Genomic DNA, 21,067 nt, shown 5'->3' on the forward strand with positions numbered 1-21,067 from the left:
TCCTGTTAGATGTATGTTGGACCCTTTCAATCTATTCACCTGTAAACTGATCCTCCAGGTCTCTTCACAGCCTTTTTATATATTTTTCAACCCTTTGCCTCTCGCTGCTTTCTAATTTCCGTACTAGTGTCTAGCCTAGAGTTTACCCTATATGGTGAGGTCTTTTTGTTTTGTTTTTTAATTTTATTACTACTTTTTAAAAACTTCAAGACTACTTAAAAATAATTCCCAGTACTTCTAAGTGGTTATTTTTCGTATTCACCTATTTTATTTCTTTTTGTTTCATCTTTTGTTGTTCTTTTAAAATGAAAGTTAACCTTCAGTTTGTCTCTTTGGGCATTCTAAATATCTATTTTAAAGTTTTTGTCATCCTATAACATAAAATTATTTATCCAGGATGAATTCATGTTCTTGTTATTGATTTTATTGTTTGTTTTTCTTTTCTAAATTAGATTTCTTTTCATTTGAAATGTCTTTGGCTTTAGCGTAGAAGTTGTGTTTATTTATGTCTTTTTCTTCTTTTCCTCTTTTTCCTTTTTTCAATCTTTCTATCCTTACCTCTGTTTAGTGGTTTTGCAGTTGCTGTAGTCTAGATACCCAGCCCAAATCCATGTCTCATAATGATATTTGGGGATCTCCTATATCATCAAGCCATTCGTAAGCACAGGCACTGTCTTCCTGACTCCTGGATCCACTGTCCCCTGGTCCCTGACCTGCTGCAGCCTGCGCTTCCTCCTAGGCCATGTCTCCTAGAAATGGCTGTACCACAGTTTGTTTTTTCCATCTTTTGAAATCCTTTGTTTTAACCAGTAAATAATTTCCCATCTCATTTAGAATATTTTTGGTCTGTGTACAATAGAAAGGTTGTCATGTGTTTGAGAACAAAACAAAAGCCCTAGACAGAAGTCCAGTCCTGCAGTCTAGTGTGACCTCTGCAACTGACAAGCTATGTGACTTGAAGAGGGTCACTTAGCTTCTTCACATTACACCTTTTTATTTTCACCTGGGAAATGAAGAGAGTTCCAGAGAGAGTATGTTCATGATAGAAAACAAGAAAACACTTACATCATGAAGTCTGGAGGATATTTACCCTCTTTGAATTCTGTTCTTTATTTTCAAATACAAAGTGTCCTGGTTAGTGGAATTTCAATTTCCCCAAGCTAAAATATAAGCATGTTAATGTAAGTCAATTTATTTTTTATAGATCATGGGGATAAATGAATAGGAATCTTAAGGAGCAGCTCAAAAAAAACCAGGCTCTATGATGATTTAGTGGAGTCTGTCCTGAGCTTTCCATGGATCCTGCAGCTCCATTTGGGGACCAACATAGTATAGCTGATGACTGGGACTGGTCTGGAAAGGAAGTGTCTGGTGGAGCATCTTTTTGTTGTTTCTAGAACCTGGTCTCACTTCAGCTCATGACACTTGAGTGGATTATTATTGGTCTCAGCTACTCTTATATGAAAACCTTCCTGCTTGGGATGTCAAGCAGGCAAATCATTTCCTAAAGCAAACAAGTACAGACTATCTACCTGAATCTCTTCTGGTCTGGTGCAAGCCCAGTCAAGATCAAAACTTAATTTTCTATTTGGAGCCAAAGGACAGTCCAGTGACAGAAATGTGAGGTTTGTAATAACTTGGAACTGAGAGGGAAGGCCTGAGACTTTGTGTCTTGAGTTAAAATCTAAAGAGGCTTTGGGAGAACAGAACCCACTGGGGTCAGCAGAACCACTGCTTTTGACCTTGATGCTGACAAAAGTGAAACTAGGAAAAGCAATCAAAAACACATCTCCTCTCTTGATATCCTCTGTTATTTGCCAGCTCTGGAACCTCAAACCTGTCTTCTGGTCCCTCTCTTCCCCTCTTTCACACCCTGTCCTCAGGAAGCTGCAAGGTAGAGGGCAAAATCATTAACATGAAGGAAAGGAGTCAAGTTCTGAGGAAAAAGGCAAGTTTGAGGTGCACAGGGTCTAGGGCTTGAATGCTCTTTTTGGTTATCATTGACTTCTAAACTGGGATGCATGGGTTTCAGCATCTGGAATAAGTGCCCAGCACATAATAGGAGCTTACAAATGAGGAGAATAGAACAAGTTAAAGTTCTGAGCCAGCTGTGGTGATTGCTCTTGGCTCTGTCTTCTGAGGGTTTCCCTGGTGGTTCAGACAGTAAGGAATCTGCCTGCAATGCAGGAGACCCAGGTTCAGTCCCTCGGTCTGGAAGATCCCCTGGAGAAGGAAATGGCAACCCACTCCAGTATTCTTGCCTGGGAAATCCAAAAGATAGAGGAGCCTGGTGGACTGTAGTCCATAGGATCACAAAAAGTCAGACACGACTGAGCAAATAACATCTGACTTTTTCTCTCTCTTCAGTGAGTATTTATCTAGGCCAGGAATCCTGGGGCTCACACTCACCTGCTGAGAAAGCCTGGACCAGGTGAGCACCAGGTGAGGGATGCGTGGTCTCTTGAATGTGTTGCTTCTCTGCTGACTTACTCGTTCTTCCCACATCCGCCTTTCCATGCTGTTAGCATAGTCAGATCCAGAGAATCCTGGGTATGGGCTTAGGGAGGAAAGGGTTGCAAGGAGCTCCTTTGCTTTTAGGCCCTAGGCCTGCCTCTAGCCACGTGAAACAGATCTTCCCCAAAGGCCAGCTCAGCTTACTCTTGTCTGTATAGGGATTTAGGCCAAAGTCTTTTAACATGTATTTTCCTGACCTGTTTTTTGTGCGTCTGTTTTTGTTTCCTTCAAGAGACTAAGGTGGAAAGGAAGCCAAGGGGAAAGAACAGAAAGAATAGAGGCATTTAAAATCCTGAGTCCCTGCCATCTCTTCCTTTTTGTAATCTCTGCTCCTTTCAAATATGATTTACACTATTCATTGAAATCAATCCAGAGGAAGTTGTGGTCAGAAGCTGAAACGTTGTCTACCTGCGTGCCAGTGGACTGTTCCACTGATTTCCATCATTCTGACAGGCAGGAAAGCACGAACAGATTGTGTACTTACCTTGCTGGGCCTTGAGCTGAATCATCCACCTGTCTCACTGATCCTCACAGTAATCTATGAGGTAGATAACTGTTATCATTTTCTCTTTTATAGTTGGAAGAAACGAGGCTCAGAGCAAACTCGTCCAAGGTCAGGAAGCCTTAGATCTGGGAGACAAATTCCAGCAGTCTGACTCCGCAGTCAGTGTCCTTACCTGTTACCTGCGTCTCTCTCCTTCCCCCACGTGTACAGAGGAAGAGCCAGCAGTGTGCTCACCTCCGTCGACCTAGGAGGAGTTCACTTCGGCTCCCAAGATGCTGCTTAGACTATGTAGTTGATGTTTGGGATTCCACCATTAGACAGAATTCCTTGTGACATAAAGCTGTGTCCAGTACATGAAGTCACACCCTAGGTTGCATCAGTCACTTCCTCAGCATAAAAGAATAAATTCAAGGTTTTCCCAAATGGGCTTCTGCCAAAGAAGAGTTGCCATTTGGATCTGGTCATTATTTGTCTTAACAGAAATTATCTAAATTTGAATTTGTCTATCATTCCTAAAACACTTATTGACTAGTATAAGTAGATGCCTTTTATAGTATTTACATATCATTTTGGAAAGGGCATCAACCCATCATTATTCTTGTCTGGAATATTTCAGAAAAAGAGCTACAGAACCTGGACATATTAGGCCAACTCAAAACCAGAGGGAATGGATGTATTTCTGTTCTCAATGAAGTAGCACTTTGTTGGCACTAAATATGTGTTTCAGTTTGAGATGACGAGCAGGTCAGCCAAGGGACAAGAGTACTGTATTTCTTTTCAATAATGTAATTGGGAGCCTTTGGAAATCACTGAGTCTGTCCACAAAGGAGGAATGACATCAAGAAGCCCCATATTCACCGCAATTATAATTCATTTTTAAAAGACCTTTTAAAAAAGTATCTGGAATATATTCAAGGGAATATATTAAGAAATAACATCCTTATATGCCAAGCACATGTATCTTTAGCATGTAAAACGATTTCATTTTTCACACAAAATTGGCTTTTTTAAATGACGAATTTGAACCTTGTCAAGCTAGGAATGAGACTAATCTTTGCTTTACTCCTCCCTTCTGCTTTTTCAGATATTTATGAGTGTTAACTAAAGCTGATTCATTCTTAGATGTTCCATTCAAGATAATTGTGCAACAAAACAGCTTAAAACTATGTCAAAGGTGACAGCAAAATAGGATCATTAAAAAAAAGTGTAATTGATAAGGTTCTTCTCAAGTTAAATAGTAAAGTAATAGATACGATTTTCTTGTCTATATCTAGATAGGTTGGAGAAGGAAATGGCAACCCACTCCAGTATTCTTGCCTGGGAATCCTATCAACAGGGGAGCCTGGTGGGCTGTTGTCCTTGGGGTCAGACAGAGTTGGACACGACTGAAGCAACTTACCATGCATGCATGCATTGGAGAAAATGGCAACCCACTCCCGTATTCTTGCCTGGAGAATCCCAGGGACAGAGGAGCCCGGTGGGCTGCCGTCTATGGGGTCACACAGAGTCGGACACGACTGAAGTGACTTAGTAGCAGCAGCAGCAGCAGTTAGGTTAGTTTCTTTTATTATTACACTAATGCTATATTTATTTTTGTTGTTGAAAAAAACACCCTTAGAAAACTAAGATATTAAAGTCTTGAAAAATGGTTTATGGACATGTCTAATTACTATCAATATATTTCATAAGATATTTAAAATGTAGAAATTTAGTAGACTGTATTATGAACATATATTTAGCTGTTGGACTATAACAATTCAAATAGAATCATTTACAACTTATGGAGTGAATAAATGTGCCTCTATAAAGATTCACATTATTCAGTTAAGTTAGTTTCTAATCTCCATTTTCTGATGTCATTTTTCAAAAACAGTCAGGCAATCCATTGTCTAACAAGTCAGTGATCTCATATGTGCTTTAGGCAGAATTTATATAAATTGGATGCCTAGGATTTGGGCTTCAGCCTTTGGGCATTTACTGAAGCTCTACTTCCATGCTGGGCACTGGAAAAACGACATGGTGCCCACCTCAGGAAACTCATGGCCTTCTGAGGGAGACAGAGCCTTAAGAAGATCATTGCAGTGTACTGCACAAGTGCCGAGAAGATCCATAGAATGATCAGCTCTGATGACCAAAGAAGCTTCCTCAGTGAGGTAACCTCTGAGCTGAGTCATGAAGCCTGAGCAGCACTCACATGGTGAGAAGGGGCCGATGGTGCCAAGTCTCAGCACAGTGAAGAGCTGTGTTTTGGGAACTGCAAAAGCATGTCCCTTAATCTCACATTATAAAACTCGAGTTTGATTCAGCTCTGGACAAAACGGTTGTGACAATTACTGGTTTTCTTGAGAAGTATGAAAACAGGGCCTTCATGTTTGAACACACTTAGCTTCACATCCTGATTCTACCACATGCCAGTATGATCTTGAGGATGTTGATATTACTCTCTCTTTCTAAATATCAGGCACCTTATTTGTAAAATTAGCATTCTTACTTTGCATAATTTTTTAAGGGGTTATGAGAAACAGCATAGGTAAAGACCTATAACAAGTAGGATTGCCTGATCTGGTGAATAAAAATACAGGGCACCAAGTGAAATTAGAATTTCATACAAAAACAGATAATTTTTTTAATATAACTATGTTCCAAATGGGCTTCCCTGGTGGCTCAGCTGATAAAGAATCTGCCTGGAATGCGGGAGACCAGGGTTTGATCCCTGGGTCAGGAAGATTCCCCTGGAGAAGGAAATGGCAAGCCATTCCAGTTTTCTTGCCTGGAGAATTCCATGGACAGAGGAGCCTGGCAGGCTACAGTCCATGGGGTCACAAAAAATCAGATACAACTAAGTATGATTAATACACATATTCCAAATACTGCAAGGATACACTTACACTAAATAATTATATGTGGTTTATTTGAAATTCACACCCAAAGGGGCATCCTGTATTATTTAATATTAAACTCATAATTGAAGAATAGATGCTTTTGAATTGTGGTGCTGAAGAAGACTCTTGAGAATTCCTTGGACTACAAGATCAAACCAGGCAATCCTAAAGGAAATCAACCCTGAATATTCATCTGAAGGACTGTTGCTGAGGCTGAAGCTCCAATACTTTGGCCACCTGATGTGAAGAGCCCTGATGCTGGGAAAGATTGAAGGCGGGAGGAGAAGGGGGTGATAGAGGATAGGATGGTTAGATAGCATTACCAACTCAATGGACATGAATTAAGCAAACTGTGGAAGACAGTGAAGGACAGAGGAGCCTGGTGTGCTGCAGTCTGTGGGATGGCAAAGAGTCGGACATGACTTAGTGTTCAACAGTAGTAACAACAAACTCATAATAAATGAACTGTAACTCAATAAGTTATTGGCATAAAGGACAGATGAGCCTGGCAGCCTACAGGCCATGGGGTCATAAAAAGTTGGACACAACTGAGCAACTAACAGTCAGGAATGGACCTTAGAGGAAGAACATCTGGCTGAGCAGAAAATCATTTGCATGATTATGCTGGAAAGCACTGACTTGGAGGAAATAGATTTGGAATAAAATTGTAGACTCCACATAGTGTGTAAATACGTTACACTCTACGTAGATGTAGATACGCATACACGTGGTGGGGTGGTGGGGTAATAGTGGGCAACGTGGAGGGAGGGTTTTAGTTCATATTAGGAATCCAGAAACTTCTCCAGGATCGATGAACATATTCTCTTAAGAAAAAAAAATTTTTTTTAAGTTGGTTAACAACAGTAACAAAACCAACACATTTATAACAATCACTTGTTTAAAGGCCATGCCAGCAGGATCTGAGTTTTGGTACCATATAACTTCAAACTTTTCAGCAGTCTGTAGTGGTAGAGATGTTGGCCTTTTTTCAAGGTATAAAGATAGTTTTTTGGCCTTCATGTGTCAGACTTTACATTTATTCTCTTCTTTCTCCTAGTAGCACTGACAGGTCTCAGAGTCCTTGGCTGCTGAGAGGATGATGCACACTGGACCAGCTAAAAGGTCACTGAGTTTAGCACTTTACAAAACACTTAGCTTATGTCAGGAACTGTGGGGAGGGATTAAAAAAAGGATAAGTCCAGTGCCCTCCAGGAGTGTGCAATCCTATTGAGTCTGGAAAAGAAAAGAAAATTGAGAAATGTAGTTTACTACTGTAACATATGTTCTGTGAAGGCTGAGTGGACCTGACCAGTGTATCCCCAGAGTTGAGGGTGGTACCTGACAAACAGTAGAGGTCCCGTAAACATCTGGTGAGCAAACTTGTGTGTGGGCTGCATTCACTAAGGAAGGTTTAATGCAGCAGTTTAGTCAGTGGCTCAGATAGTAAAGAATCTGCCTGCAGTGCAAGAGACCTGGATTCGAACCCTGGGTCAGGAAGATCCCCTGGAGAAGGGAATGGCTACCCACTCCAGTATATTGGCCTGGAGAATTCCATGGACAGCTGAGCCTGGCAGCCTACAGGCCATGGGATCGTACAGTTGGACACAACTGAGCAACTAACAGTCAGGAATGGACCTTAGAGGAAGAAAATCTGGCTGAACAGAAAATCATTTGCATCATCATCATAGCAGCTGGCATTTACTATGAACCAGGCACTGAGCGAAGGACTTTATGTGAATTCTGTTCGGGTGTTTCCGGTAGCCCTTAAAAGTTTAGGTACACGGCCCCAAAGCCCATTTTGCTTCTGCAAATCAGCTTGAGTGTTCCCTCGTCAGGTAGATCGTCCCTGACTGTACTGTCCAGAAGCATTCCTTCCGGTTACTCTATCTCAACCCCCTGTCCTTTCAGAGCACTGATGACACTTCATGTGAATCTATTCAATATCTTTGGTGTATATTTTTCCAGTCTCTGAGGACAGAGGCTGTGTCTGATTTTATCACGGTTGTGTTCCTTGTATCTGCCAGCCAGTTCATTCCCTGGTAGTTGGAAGACACCCAATAAATAACTATTGAACAAGTACATTCTTCTGCCCAGAATCATCTTCTCAGTTCAAAGAAACAAACAAAAAAATACCTCCAGAAAACTAAAAACAAAAAAAAACAACCTACCAGGACTCCAGAGTCTCCGGGTCTAAATGTCCATAAGTGGGTCAAAGCATCTATTTCTTTTCTTTTTCAAAACAAAATTCTGTGTGTGCATCTGATACATAGCTAAAGAAGAGCACTCTGGTGAGGGCAAGATACTGTAAGGAAATTCACTATATGAATTCATGTTAAAATCTGATGAATACAGTTTCCTCCATGCAATATTTCAAGTAAAGCTTCATAGATCTTTCTCTAAGAAACATATTGGCCATTACCTTTGGCTCAATATAAACTGGTTTCATACCTAATCATACCCATCCCGTTCTCTCCAACTTTAAAAAGTGAGAAAATACTACAAGCAACAAATACATTGAAATTAAAACGTATTTTCCATGACCCTTAATGATAAGATGGTCAAGCTTATTCAAAATAAGAGACGTGAAAATTGTAACTATGTTGGTATCACTTCTCATCTATCAGATGGCAAAAGTGTGAAAGTTTGACAACATTTTATTGGCAGGACCACAGAGAGACAACCACTTTGATACATTGCTGTGTGTGTTAGTCGCTCAGTTGTGTCTGACTGTGAAACCCAATGGACTGTAGCCCACCAGGCTCCTTTGTCCGTGTAATTTTCCAGGCAAGCATACTGGAGTGGATTGCCATTCCCTTCTCCAGGGGATCTTCCCAACCCAAGGATTGAACCTGGGGCTCCCATATTGCAGACAGATTCTTTACCATCTGAGCCACCAGAGAAGCACAAAAGAAAATCCAGAAAAGTGATGATCAAGATTACAGACTCTTGGTCCACAGTGATAAAGCAAACACAATGTCCATGGCAGCCTTTCCATGCTGAATGTATCCAAAGGAGAAATAAAAAAATATTTTCGGGATGATGGGGAGGAGAAGAGAAAGATGGTAGTGAGAATTTTGTGAAATAATGACTCCTGTGTAAAAGTGGATGAAGGACCAAACTCTAGGAGCCATGCTTTGAAAGGAACTGGGGTATCAACTTCAGATTCCACTTAATCAAAAGGTTCTGGGTAAAGTCTAGGGTAGAGGATTTCACATGCTTTATCTGATTTAATCTTAGTTCTATATTTTAGCCATGTGTTACCCCCTCCTTCATCAAACTCTTATAAATGACATTTATAACATTTACCTTTTTTATATCACCAATCTTCTCTGGAAGTGCTAATGCATAGTTAAGGTGTGTGTGCTCAGTCACTGAGTCGTGTCCAACTCTTTGCCACCCCATGGGCTGTGGCCTGTCCTCTGTCAATGGGATTTTTCAGGCAAGAATACTGGAGTGCGTTGCCATTTCCTCCTCCAGGGGATCTTCCTGACCCAGGGATCAAACCCAAGTCTCCCACATCTCGTGCATTGGCAGGCAGTTTCTTTACCACTGAGCCATCTGGGAAGCCACATAGTTAAGGTAGCCAGAAGCAAAACCAGAGAAGCCTGTTGTAGTAGAAAGAATAGTGGAACTCCAAAGATGGCTATGTTTTAATTCCTAAAACCCATTAGGTCGTATGGCAAAGGGGAATTAAGGTAGCAGATAGAGCTGAGGTTATTAACAAATTGACCTTAAGAAAGAGAGTATACCCTGGATTATTCAGGTGATCCCAATATAATTACAAGAGTTCTTAAATGTAGAAGAAGAAGGCAGAAGGGAAGGTCAGAGCGATGCAGTGTAATGAGAACTCAGCCAACTGCTGTTAGTTTTGAAGACGAAAGGGGGCCATGTTCCAAGGGATGCGGGCAGCCTTGAGAAGCTGGAAAGAACAGGCAAACAGATTCTCCTATAGAGCCCTCGAAAGAGACTTCAGACCTCCTGACACCTTGATTTATCCCAGTGAAACCCATCTCAGACTTCCAGCATCCACAAAAGTGTAAAATAATAAAGTTGAGTTGTTTTAAGCCACCAAGTGTGTGCTAATTTGTTATAGCAGCAATAGCAAACTAGTGTGCTTGTTTATGGCCACAGACTGAAAACAAAACTCACTACAGATGATCCAACAGATCAGGTGCCTCAAAGGGGTGATGACGGATGAGTTCAGGATGGTCAACCTGATGGTGGCCTGGTCCTTACTGAACCTGATTGTGAAGATACAACGTGTACTAGCTGACCACAGCATTGGTGAAAGGTCATTCATTCTTGGCAGAGCAGAGGGAAAGGATGAGCAGCTCAAAGGAGCCTGAGAAACTACCAGAGATAGCGAGTGTGACTCCAGTCCTGGATCCAGGACTTGCTGTGACAAGCAATTACTGTAATAGTTCAAACTTTGACTCCCTTGTTCTTTCTACAGCCCTCCTTCCTGTCTATGATTTCATCTCTACATGAGAGGTAAAGAATACCTCTCATTTTACACTTACAGTTTTTCTTGTACATCATGTCTTTCTCCTATATGTAGCACACTTCAAAATTTTTTGAAACTAAAAATTTTAATAGGACATGTCTAGGTGTTCACTTTTTTCTTACCTTTCCTGTTTGGGTATATGATGGGCTCTTGAATTCCATGCACTGTGACACATCTTCATATCAGCAAAGTTTTCTATTAATTAATTAATTTTTCATAATCTGTTTCTGTTAATTTATTGCTTATAGTTTTTTCTGCCATAAGCAAAAGGAATAATTTTTATCTGGAATTATTATCTAGTCTCTGCCCTACCTATTTATCATATTTTCACTCTCAGCATTTCCATTTTCCTTTTTTTTAATGTTGAGTAACCTTGAGAACACTCCCTCCCAGTGTTCTGAGAACCACAGAGTTAAGATAATAGATATCCAGGGGGGTGGCACTGCTGATTGGCCATTCTGAAGATAACAGTTCAACATTCTCTTTTGTGCATGGTGAGGGAAACAGATGCCACAGAGTGACATTTGATTGATATTTATAAAATCAAGGGGGTGAGAGCACAGTGAGAATAAATTCTGAATTTCCAGTCAGTGGATCTTTTAGGTAGAAAGAAGATGAAAACAATGAACAAATAAACAGATGAAAATCACACTACTCAGAAAAAAATAGGTTACTTCCCTATGTTTTTTCTATTGCTTCCTTCTTCTCAAGCTAATTCTCCAAATCACTGCTTCAGTTTTCTTCTCTGTCAGTGTGTGACTAATTATGTGATTATATTTTAACTTTTTTTTTTTTAACAATAGTTCCATCTGATACAGTTTTTGATTTCTGATTCCATCTCAACTAGCTCCTTTAAAAAAAAAATCAGTTTGTTATAACTATTTCATAGTTCATCTTTTATTTCAAACATCCATGTTTTCCTTAATCTTATTCAGAGTGCAAAGCTGATGGTTTCTTAAAATCAATTAGGTCTCCTATAGAAATATTTTCCAAACACATGTTATTCTGAAAACCTCAAGGGCCAAATTCTCTATCATTTATGTTATATAATGTTTCATGGGCTTCCCCTACCACATTTTAAATATTGTTTATCCTTGAAAAGGGAGAACTATATTCAGCTCTGGTGAATGCCTGTAATCATGGGGCAACGGTGAGTGTTAGAATCCTCTGTTTGCATCTCAGATTGGAGGACTGGATGGGCAAGCCACCTAGCCCATCTTTGTTAGCCTGCGGGTTTCTTTTTATTCTAAATCCATTCACTCTAAAGGACAGATCCCCTGGTCCTTACAAGAGAGGACGTCTGACCTTCAGGATTGATTCCTCTGCCCTCATGGGGGCAGTCATCTCTAGCAGTCTGTAGTTCTGCCCGTATTCACCTTCTCACTTTTCCCTACTTAGAACCCCTCTAAGGTGCATCCCCCTAGCTTCTCATTCCAGGCTTTGCTACGAAAACGTCCTTCCTGACATCTGGCAGATAGCTGGGGAGCACTCCTAGTTGGTAATGCCAGTGTGACTTTCATCTTCTTTGTGCTCATGAGTACTTTAATAGGAAACAGGAGGAGGATAACCAGGACTGCTTGGTTTCTGCTCTCTGGGAGCTCTGGTTGAGAATCAATGGAGTCTTTCCTGCTGGGCTTTCAGACACTTGCCCCACTTGCTATTTTGCCTCGTCTCCCATATAGCAATCCTGTGCTTCAGCCTTCCTAGTTTCTTCGCTTCCTCTCTGAAGCACTGCCCTCATTCATAGCCAGCCTCTTCCTAACAGTTTCACAAGATAGCTTCCGCAAAGCCAGCTCCAAGCTGGAGATTAGGGTGCAAACGGTTCCTAAAGGGAGCTTGAGGTCAACGCCTGTGGAAAGACGCAGAGAAGCAAGATTAAACAGAAGCTGAACTCCCATTGGAGGCCTTGGGAGTCTTGGGGCTGGAATGAAGAGGGGCAGGATTTTATATCTCAAGCAAGAATTCTTCAGATGTCGACTGCCCTCGGAGAAGACATGACTGTGAGGAAGGCAGTTTCAGTAGGGTTGACAGCTGAATACATCTTCCAGCAGCACGCCCAACATCTGAGGGAATAAACTACTTGTTCCTCAGAGGGATCTGGGTAGCATAGCCCATGGTCTACCTCAGGCAGTCAGTGGATAAGACGGCCCAATACCTTAGCCTCTTGAGTCTTAAGACACTGAATTGAAATACTAATAACACAGAGTGCCATCGTTCATTGGGTTGACTAAGGTAAAGGGCAAGATTATAAACTTCCTGCCATCAATTAGAGTAAGATGACAACCAGATAGCCTTAGATTAGAACCAGAATTGTTTAGAGTACTTCAAGCTAAAAAGATTTTTTTTTTTAATTTGTGAGATATAATTGACATATGACATTATATTGATTTCAGTTGTACAACATATGATTCCATATTTGTATATACTGCAAAGTGATCACCACAGTTTAGTTTAACATCCATCACCTTACATAGTTAACAAAACCTTTTTTATTTTGATGAGAACTTTAAAGATATACCCTCATAGCAACATTCAAATATGAAATACAGTATTGTTAACTATATTTATATTATTATAACTATACATTTATTTTATTTACTAAAGATGGTTTATGACAATTGATAATGAAAATACAGAATAGTATTAGATAAATATAATCCTCTGCTGCTGCTGCTGCTGCTAAGTCACTTCAGTCCTGTCCGACTCTGTGCGACCCCATAGACGGCAGCCCACCAGGCTCCCCCGACCCTGGGATTCTCCAGGCAAGAACACTGAAGTGGGTTGCCATTGCCTTCTCCAATGCATGAAAGTCAAAAGTGAAAGTGAAGTTGCTCAGTCGTACCTGACTCTTAGCGACCCCATGGACTACAGCCCACGAGGCTCCTCCGTCCATGGGATTTTCCAGGCAAGAGTACTAGTAGTGAGTAATTAAAACTAGGAGTTGTCTGTTTTGAGAGAAGACCAAGAATTAACACAAAGACTCCTGATTTTGTGAAGAGGATTTATGTTGTCTCTATAATTTTCCTTCTTGTAATACAAGAGCCTGAAACTAAAATGATCACAAGCTTTAAATACCTATGTAAGAGATTTTTGTTTCATTCAGCTGTGAAGCAAAACCCTCATTTATGTCCTATCACCTTATAGGTCAGCAAGGCCATGAGTAACTATGACTTAGAAACTTGATATATGCTTCCTCAGAGACAATTGATGACTAGAGATGGAAAAAAAATTAAATCAGTGGTTACAAACCACATGCATGCAGAGGAATGGGAGTGGAAGGGAAGTGCCTTTCATTTTCCAAGAGAAGCTAAAAATTCAGATTTCTGTGTGAAGTTTCCAGATTTTTTAGTGTAGGAGACTAATTCACCTTAAAAAAAAATTGTCGTGTGAGTCAAACAATAAATGTTATAAAGTGAAGTCAGGCCTGCGGGCTGCCTGACTGTAACCCGTGAGTTCATGTCGTCAGAATCCTTTTTGGTGAGGTCAATTAAAGTTTCGATACAAACAGAACAGTGCCGTCATTTATTGCAATCGCATTTCCTTCAAAAGCTGTGTTATAACGTTACATTGGCCCCAGAATATTGCTGTTTAAGTAGACAACCAACATCAAGAATGTCACTAATATACAGTAAGAGTATAACTATACATTCCTTTATATTTGGCAATAGTTCAGGTGAGTAAAAAATTTAAGGCTTTTGACCAAAGGCCATTATAAAACGTTTAGAGACTAAAAATCTAGTACCTTTTGCTCTTCAAAGTCAGTAGTGACATGGACAAATAGTATTTTGTATTATCAGTTTCTCCTCTTTCTATTGGAAATAACATTTCCCTATTTGTGTCTCAGTGGTAAAGAATCTACCTGCCAGTGCAGGAGACATGGGTTTGATCCATAGGTCAAGAAGATACTCTGGAGAAGGAAAAGGCAACCCACTCCAGTATTCTTGCTTGGGAAATCCCATGGACAGAGGAGCCTGGTGGGCTACAGTCCATGGCGTTTCAAAGAGTTGGACATGACTGAAGCAACTGAGCACACACACAGGCATTCTTGAGAACCACACGTCCTTTTTCAGTTGTGTGATTCCTTTGGGAGCTGCCATGTTTTTGTCTTGTGTTGATTTCCTGTTCACTATTAACTGATCTAGTCCTGAGTGTCTGACCCAAGGCAGATGAATCAGAGCTTCCTGAGAAAAGGAGTCAGGCCCTGTCTGATGGCAGGAACTTACAGGAGCCATGTGGAAGAAGTTTGTCTCTGATGAAAGAGACAAACACTCAGCTCACCTGCCAGGAAAAGCAGAGCAGGTGATAAGGAAAGAGAGAGGGGGTCTTGGCTGCATTTGTGACCCTGCCTCCAGTTGTTTCTGAGCCTACACTACTTTCAGTCTGATTGTTCACAGAAATATGCTCAACAGCACATGTCATTAAGTAGTATAGATCAAAACCACAATGAAATACCTCTCAACAAACACTGCTAAGTCACTTCAGTCGTGTCCGACTCTGCGACCCCATAGACAGCAGCCCACCAGGCTCCCCCGTCCCTGGGATTCTCCAGGCAAGAACACTGGAGTGGGTTGCCATTGCCTTCTCCATAACAGACACTAAGTGGCTATAATAAAAAAGACAATAGCAAGTATAGGTGAGGATGTGCAGAAATTGAAACTCACATTACGGTAGGATTATAAGACGGTATGGTAATTTTGGAGAACAGTTTGGAAGTTTCTCAAAAAGCATCTTGAAAATTGGAATGGTATGTCTGCACAAAACTTATACGTGTATGTTCATAGAAGCATTATTCATAATAGCCCCAAAGTGGAAACAACCTAAATATATCTAACAGCTGATGAACAAAGTGTGATAAATTCATACACAAGGGGCTTCCCTGGTAGCTCAGACGGTAAAGAATATGCCTGCAGTGCAGGAGACCTGGGTTCAATCCCTGGGTCAGGAAGATCCCCTAGAGATGGGAATGGTTACCCACTCCAGTATCTTGCCTGGAGAATTCCATGGACAGAGGAGCCTGGTGGGCTACAGTCCATGGGGTCGTAAAGAGTTGGACACCGCTGAGCAACTAACACTTTCCCTTTCAGGTTCTCTATAAACAGAGAAAGAGTGATCTAGTAAGGGGTATTTTTTATTTTGCACACAGTCAGGAGAAAATCCTGGCCTGTGAGTGCAGCAGGAAGAAAAATATGACTGGAAGTACTTTCCTATGTGAATAAAACTGATTAGAAACTCTACTTGGAACTCTGAGGAATGTTAGACCTGGGAAATCGGCTCTCTGAGGTTGATTTATTTTATGGCTATTTAATTGTCCCCAAGTTATCATCTCAGGTCAAACTGAGTATGAAAATACTGTATAAATGGCATAACTTGTGTTTCATTTTTGCGTAATTTTGGTGGAAGAAGTTGATTTTTTTTTTTTAAATCCTTTTCCAACAGAAGATCGTGTGTCCCAGACTCTGAGATGGAAAAATAGATGGCATCTCTCTGCAGGGCTAGGGAATGGCAAAGTTGAAATATTGAAAAGCCAGAGAAATGAGGAATCTGGCAATGGGTGATTTTTTTTTTCATTATTTATATCTTGTAAGTTTTCAGAAATAAATTTTAACACACTGTGGTAAAGTGTGAGCATTTAATTCAGCATGAAAAGGAAGGCAAGTGAAGCAAAAATATGGGTGATGAATATGACGGCTGAATTAATTAAGATGCTTTGGGATGAATTCATGTGGTAGAAACACATCTAATCTAAGTTTAGCCAAAAGGGTGACTGAATGACTCAAGTAAGTAAGAGGTCCAGGAGTGATCGAGAGTCAGGCAAGGCTGATTCCAGGAGTTCAGACAGTGTCACTAAGGCAAAGTCTTTTTCTCTTGACTCTCCTTTTTTTTTTCCATTTCTTCTTCTCTAGTCCTATCTTTTATTGTGTTGGCTGCATTTGCTTTTTTCCACATTTCCCACTTCTACTGTTTTATATATGTGTATGCATGTGGGCATGTAAGTGGTTACTTTATTTAAACACATAATTTAATCAAAATCTCTATTCTCCAAACAAAAAAAGACACTTGACTTACTTTTATTTCTCTCTACACTATTCTTTGGGTGTTCCTTGGAAGGATTGATGCTAAAGCTGAAAGTCCAATACTTTGGCCACTTCATGCGGAGAGTTGACTCATTGGAAAAGACTCTGATGCTGGGAGGGATTGGGGGCAAGAGGAGAAGGGGACGACAGAGGATGAGATGGCTGGATGGCATCACCGACTCGATGGATGTGAGTTTGAGTGAACTCCAGGAGTTGGTGGTGGACAGGGAGGCCTGGCATGCTGCGATTCATGGGGTCGCAAAGAGTCGGACACGACTGAGCGACTGAACTGAACTGAACACTATTCTTCCCAACTTCCATGTTACTACTCTCTGAAATTTTAGTCCCAGCTTGTTTTTAAACACATAATTTTTAAAACATTATTCATTTTGATTTCAGTTCATTTCAGTCACTCAGTCGTGTCCGACTCTGCGACCCCATGAATCGCAGCATGCCAGGCCTCCCTGTCCACCACCAACTCCCGGAGTTCACTCAAGCTCACGTCCATCAAGTCGGTGATGCCATCCAGCCATCTCATCCTCTGTCGTCCCCTTCTCCTCCTGCCCCCAATCCCTCCCAGCATCAGAGTTTTCCAATGAGTCAACTCTTCGCATGAGGTGGCCAAAGTACTGGACTTTCAGCTTTAGCATCAGTCCTTCCAAAGAAATCCCAGGGCTGATCTCCTTCAGAATGGACTGGTTGGATCTCCTTGCAGTCCAAGGGACTCTCAAGAGTCTTCTCCAACACCACAGTTCAGAAGCATCAATTCTTCGGCGCTCAGCCTTCTTCACAGTCCAACTCTCACATCCATACATGACCACAGGAAAAACCATAGCCTTGACTAAACGGACCTTTGTTGCCAAAGTAATGTCTCTGCTTTTGAATATGCTATCTAGGTTGGTCATAACTTTCCTTCCAAGGAGTAAGCATCTTTTAATTTCATGGCTGCAATCACCATCTGCAGTGATCTTGGAGCCCCGAAAAATAAAGTCTGACACTGTTTCCACTGTTTCCCCATCTATTTCCCATGAAGTGATGGGACCAGATGCCGTGATCTTCGTTTTCTGAATGTTGAGCTTGAAGCCAACCTTTTCATTCTCCTCTTTCACTTTCATCAAGAGGCTTTTTAGTTCCTCTTCACTTTCTGCCATAAGGGTGGTGTCATCTGCATATCTGAGGTTATTGATATTGCTCCTGGCATTTTGATTCACTACTATATTTTTTGTTGATTTATTTGCTCACTGTGACTTTTTGCACCCTTCCTTTAGATTCACTTTTTTTTTTTCTTGCAAGAGTACACCCTAGTGTAGTTTTTTCAGTGAGAGTCTTTGGATAGTAAATTTTTCAAATATTTGTATGTGTTAAAATATCTATTTTGTCTTTCCACTTGGCTAGATATAGAATTCTGAGTCCAAAATTATTTTCCTTTAGCATATTGACTGATGATCTCCAGTGTTGTTGATAATTTCATTGCCATTCCTTTCTTGTATTATTATGTCTTTTCCCTCTGATAGCTTTTAGAATGTTCACTTTATCTCTGGTGCTCTGGAATTTTACATGATATGCCTACAGGTGTGTGTTATTATTATTTTCCTATGGCACCCCACTCCAGTACTCTTGCCTGGGAAATCCCATAGATGGAGGAGCCTGGTAGGCTGCAGTCCATGGGGTCGCTGAGAGTCGGACACAACTGAGTGACTTCACTTTCACTTTTCACTTTCATGCACTGGAGAAAGAAATGGCAACCCACTCCAGTGTTCTTGCCTGGAGAATCCCAGGGACTGGGGAGCCTGGTGGGCTGCCGTCTATGGGGTCACACAGAGTCGGACACGACTGAAGCGACTTAGCAGTAGCATACACTTGATAGGAATTTTCTATTTGAGAGCTCATTTCTTCCCCTTTAGCTTTGGGTTGTTCTTCCTAGTATCTCTTCAATGTTATCTTTTCACTATTTCTTCTATTCTCTGCTTCTGACACTGTACTAAATATATAGATGTGTTCTCTCTGAACTTTTCTTTAACTTTTCATTCTCTTTATCTTTTTGAACTTCATTCTGGGAGATAAACTTAGTTTGACCTTCCAGTTTACCCATTCATTCTTCAGCAGTAAGGAAGCTGATATGAAGCTCATCTATTCAATTTTTATCTCCATACTATATTTGCATTTTAACATTCCTAGTTGATCCTAGTTCTAGCATGTCCTAGTTTCAAACTTTCTCTTGTTTTGTGGATTTTATTCCCATCTAAATTTGTTTCCTTGAGGATTTTGAGGATATCTTCACTGGGGAGTTCCTCCTTCCAGTATTCATTGATACTAAACAATAAAAGCACATTTATGAATAGATTACATTGAAATAAATGTCTCAAGAACTAGAAGCTTCTAAGGGATGGAGAACCAAGAATATTCTCTTCTCTCTTTCTATTTTACATCTTCTCAAAAGATAGCATTTGGGAATGAAATGGATTTATAAAATGCGTTTGACCCATTTAGAAATACTTGTAAGAAATTATATTCCTCCAGAGAAAAACTAGGAAGTTATTTTTTTTTTTCTCTTCCCTTTCCAATCTTGATAAAAAGTGCTAAGGACACATAAATCAAGATCAAAACTTTGCTTCATCAAAAGCTTGCAAATGAAATATAGCAAGGCAGTCTAAGACAACAAACACAGAGAATCAAAATGTCCAGGACTCTTGGCATCCTTATGTTTGCTCTGAAGCTTAAAGGGTGACACAAAACCAGTTGCAAGAAGTGAGAGTGAACTATGTCTTTAACATTTGGAATCTGAGATCAATAATCAGGTAAAATTGTAATTGGATTTGGAAGAGATTTAGCTTCTCCTCCCTTAATGATCCTATTTTGAAACCTGAACTTTGCTGGGAGGGCTAAGTAATTTGAGTTTCTTAAGGCTACACTGAGAAGCCTTGAGTTTTGCTTAATTGTTTCTAAATATGGAAGAAAACAAAACATGGAAAGACTGGTGTTGATTAGGTGGAGTGAACATTTAGACCTGCTAACCTGGAAACCGGAGAAGGCAATGGCACCCCACTCCAGTACTCTTGCCTGGAGAATCCCATGGACGGAGGAGCCTGGTGGGCTGCAGTCCATGGGGTCGCACAGTCGGACATGACTGAAGCAACTTAGCAGTAGCAGCAGCAGCAGTGATTTCAAAATTCCATTTTGTTAGAAAATACCTTGTATAGTAAAAATCATGGGACTGTGTTAAATATATTTCTACTTTTCATCTATTTAAATGAACCACTGTCCTCTACAACTACTGGCTTTAGGCACCAGATTAAAACACAGCTTTTCAAAAATTTATTTCAAAGCCTGAGAAAATCAAACACACCCATTACTGAAATCTATCCTTCTAGTCCATGAAATGAATTGCTTCATTGAAACCTAGTTGTTTCTACCAAATCCCCTTGTTATACGTTGGCTCTACATGGATAGACAGTTTTAGAATTTTCCAAAAGTGATCACAGAGCTGACTCAAGCTTTCTGAATCTGTACCACTGTGGTTTGGCTCACAAACCTGAAGTTACTCCAGTCTTCACTAGAACCATAAGTCTTGCCCTTGGCAGATTAAATATTCAATTCAATTTTTCAGACATGTGCTAAATAAAGAAGGGAGAAAGATGGTAGGAATAATCACGGCCCAAGATCCACAGTTATCACTCACAACACCTTGTTAAAACAGAATCTCCTTCTGATTTTGGCAAAGTGATGGACTGTGCTAATGCCCAATTTAAAAAAACAATTCTATTGCCAGATAAATTTCCTAATTAACATTTGATAGTATAGTTCTCATACTATCTAAATATTTGCCTCTCTAGGTAGAGAGGGGCCTCATTATTTTTAAAACAAATAAGCAAACAAATAAATAAATAAACCGATGGGATTACCATGAGAATCTCAATAAGCACTAATGTGTGAGCACAGTGCTAGGTACTTATTAAGCACATAATAATTGGTTAAATACCAGTGCAGTGCCTTAGGCTTTATTTATAGGTGGTATCAATTAGCTATTACTGTATAAAAACTCTCTGAAAACTCAGTGGGTTAAAACAATGACCATTTATTTTTGCTCAGGGGGTTGTTAATCATCTGAATGGTTCTTCCGGTTGCGGATGGACTCACTCATGCATTTGTAGACGTGTAGGCAGCTTTTCTGATTTTTGGACTGGCTTATTCATAGGCTGAGTGTCAGTGGCGTTCTGGTCTAAGATGGGCCTGGCTGGAATCCATCAGTTCTGCTCCATGGGGCCTCACATACTACAGAAGGTTAGCCTGGGCTTGTTCGCATGGCAGTCACAGGGCCACAGGAGGTCGATCAGAAGCAAGCATAGCCGTTTGAGGCCTAACCTTTGAACAGACGCTTCACTGCTTTGACCACATTCTGTTGTCCAAAGCAAATCACAAAGCCAATCCATTCCGTAGTCAATAATGGGGAAACAGACTCCATCTTTTAGTGGGAGGAGTGACCAAGTCACATTGCAGAATTACATGAATACATGGAAAGATAGATAATTGAAGCCAGTTTTGCAATTAGGCTGCTAAATAGATTTTCAGTTAATGTGAGAGAATATGT

At 40.5% G+C, this 21,067-nt stretch overlaps 1 protein-coding gene across 5 annotated transcripts in view; it reads left to right on the forward strand.

The window, feature by feature from the left end:
• Nucleotides 1-21,067, forward strand: part of MINPP1 (multiple inositol-polyphosphate phosphatase 1) — a 102,518-nt gene that overhangs the window by 47,260 nt on the left and 34,191 nt on the right. Inside the window, exons 5-6 of one of the 5 annotated variants that reach the window (XM_086379233.1) lie at nt 2,368-2,442; nt 3,092-4,667. The exons of 2 other annotated variants lie outside the window; for them this stretch is intronic. In XM_086379233.1, coding sequence (XP_086235359.1) covers nt 2,368-2,416 — 49 coding nt within the window. In that variant the 3' untranslated portion in view covers nt 2,417-2,442; nt 3,092-4,667. Of the gene's footprint in view, nt 1-2,367; nt 2,443-3,091; nt 4,668-21,067 lie in introns of those variants that run through there. 2 more of the 5 variants (XM_086379234.1, XM_086379232.1) reach the window with 2 other exon arrangements.

Source organism: Bos grunniens, chromosome 26 (assembly GCF_055505025.1).
Source record: "Bos grunniens cultivar Pamir isolate PY7600 chromosome 26, Bosgru_T2T1.0, whole genome shotgun sequence".
NCBI lineage: Eukaryota > Metazoa > Chordata > Mammalia > Artiodactyla > Bovidae > Bos > Bos grunniens.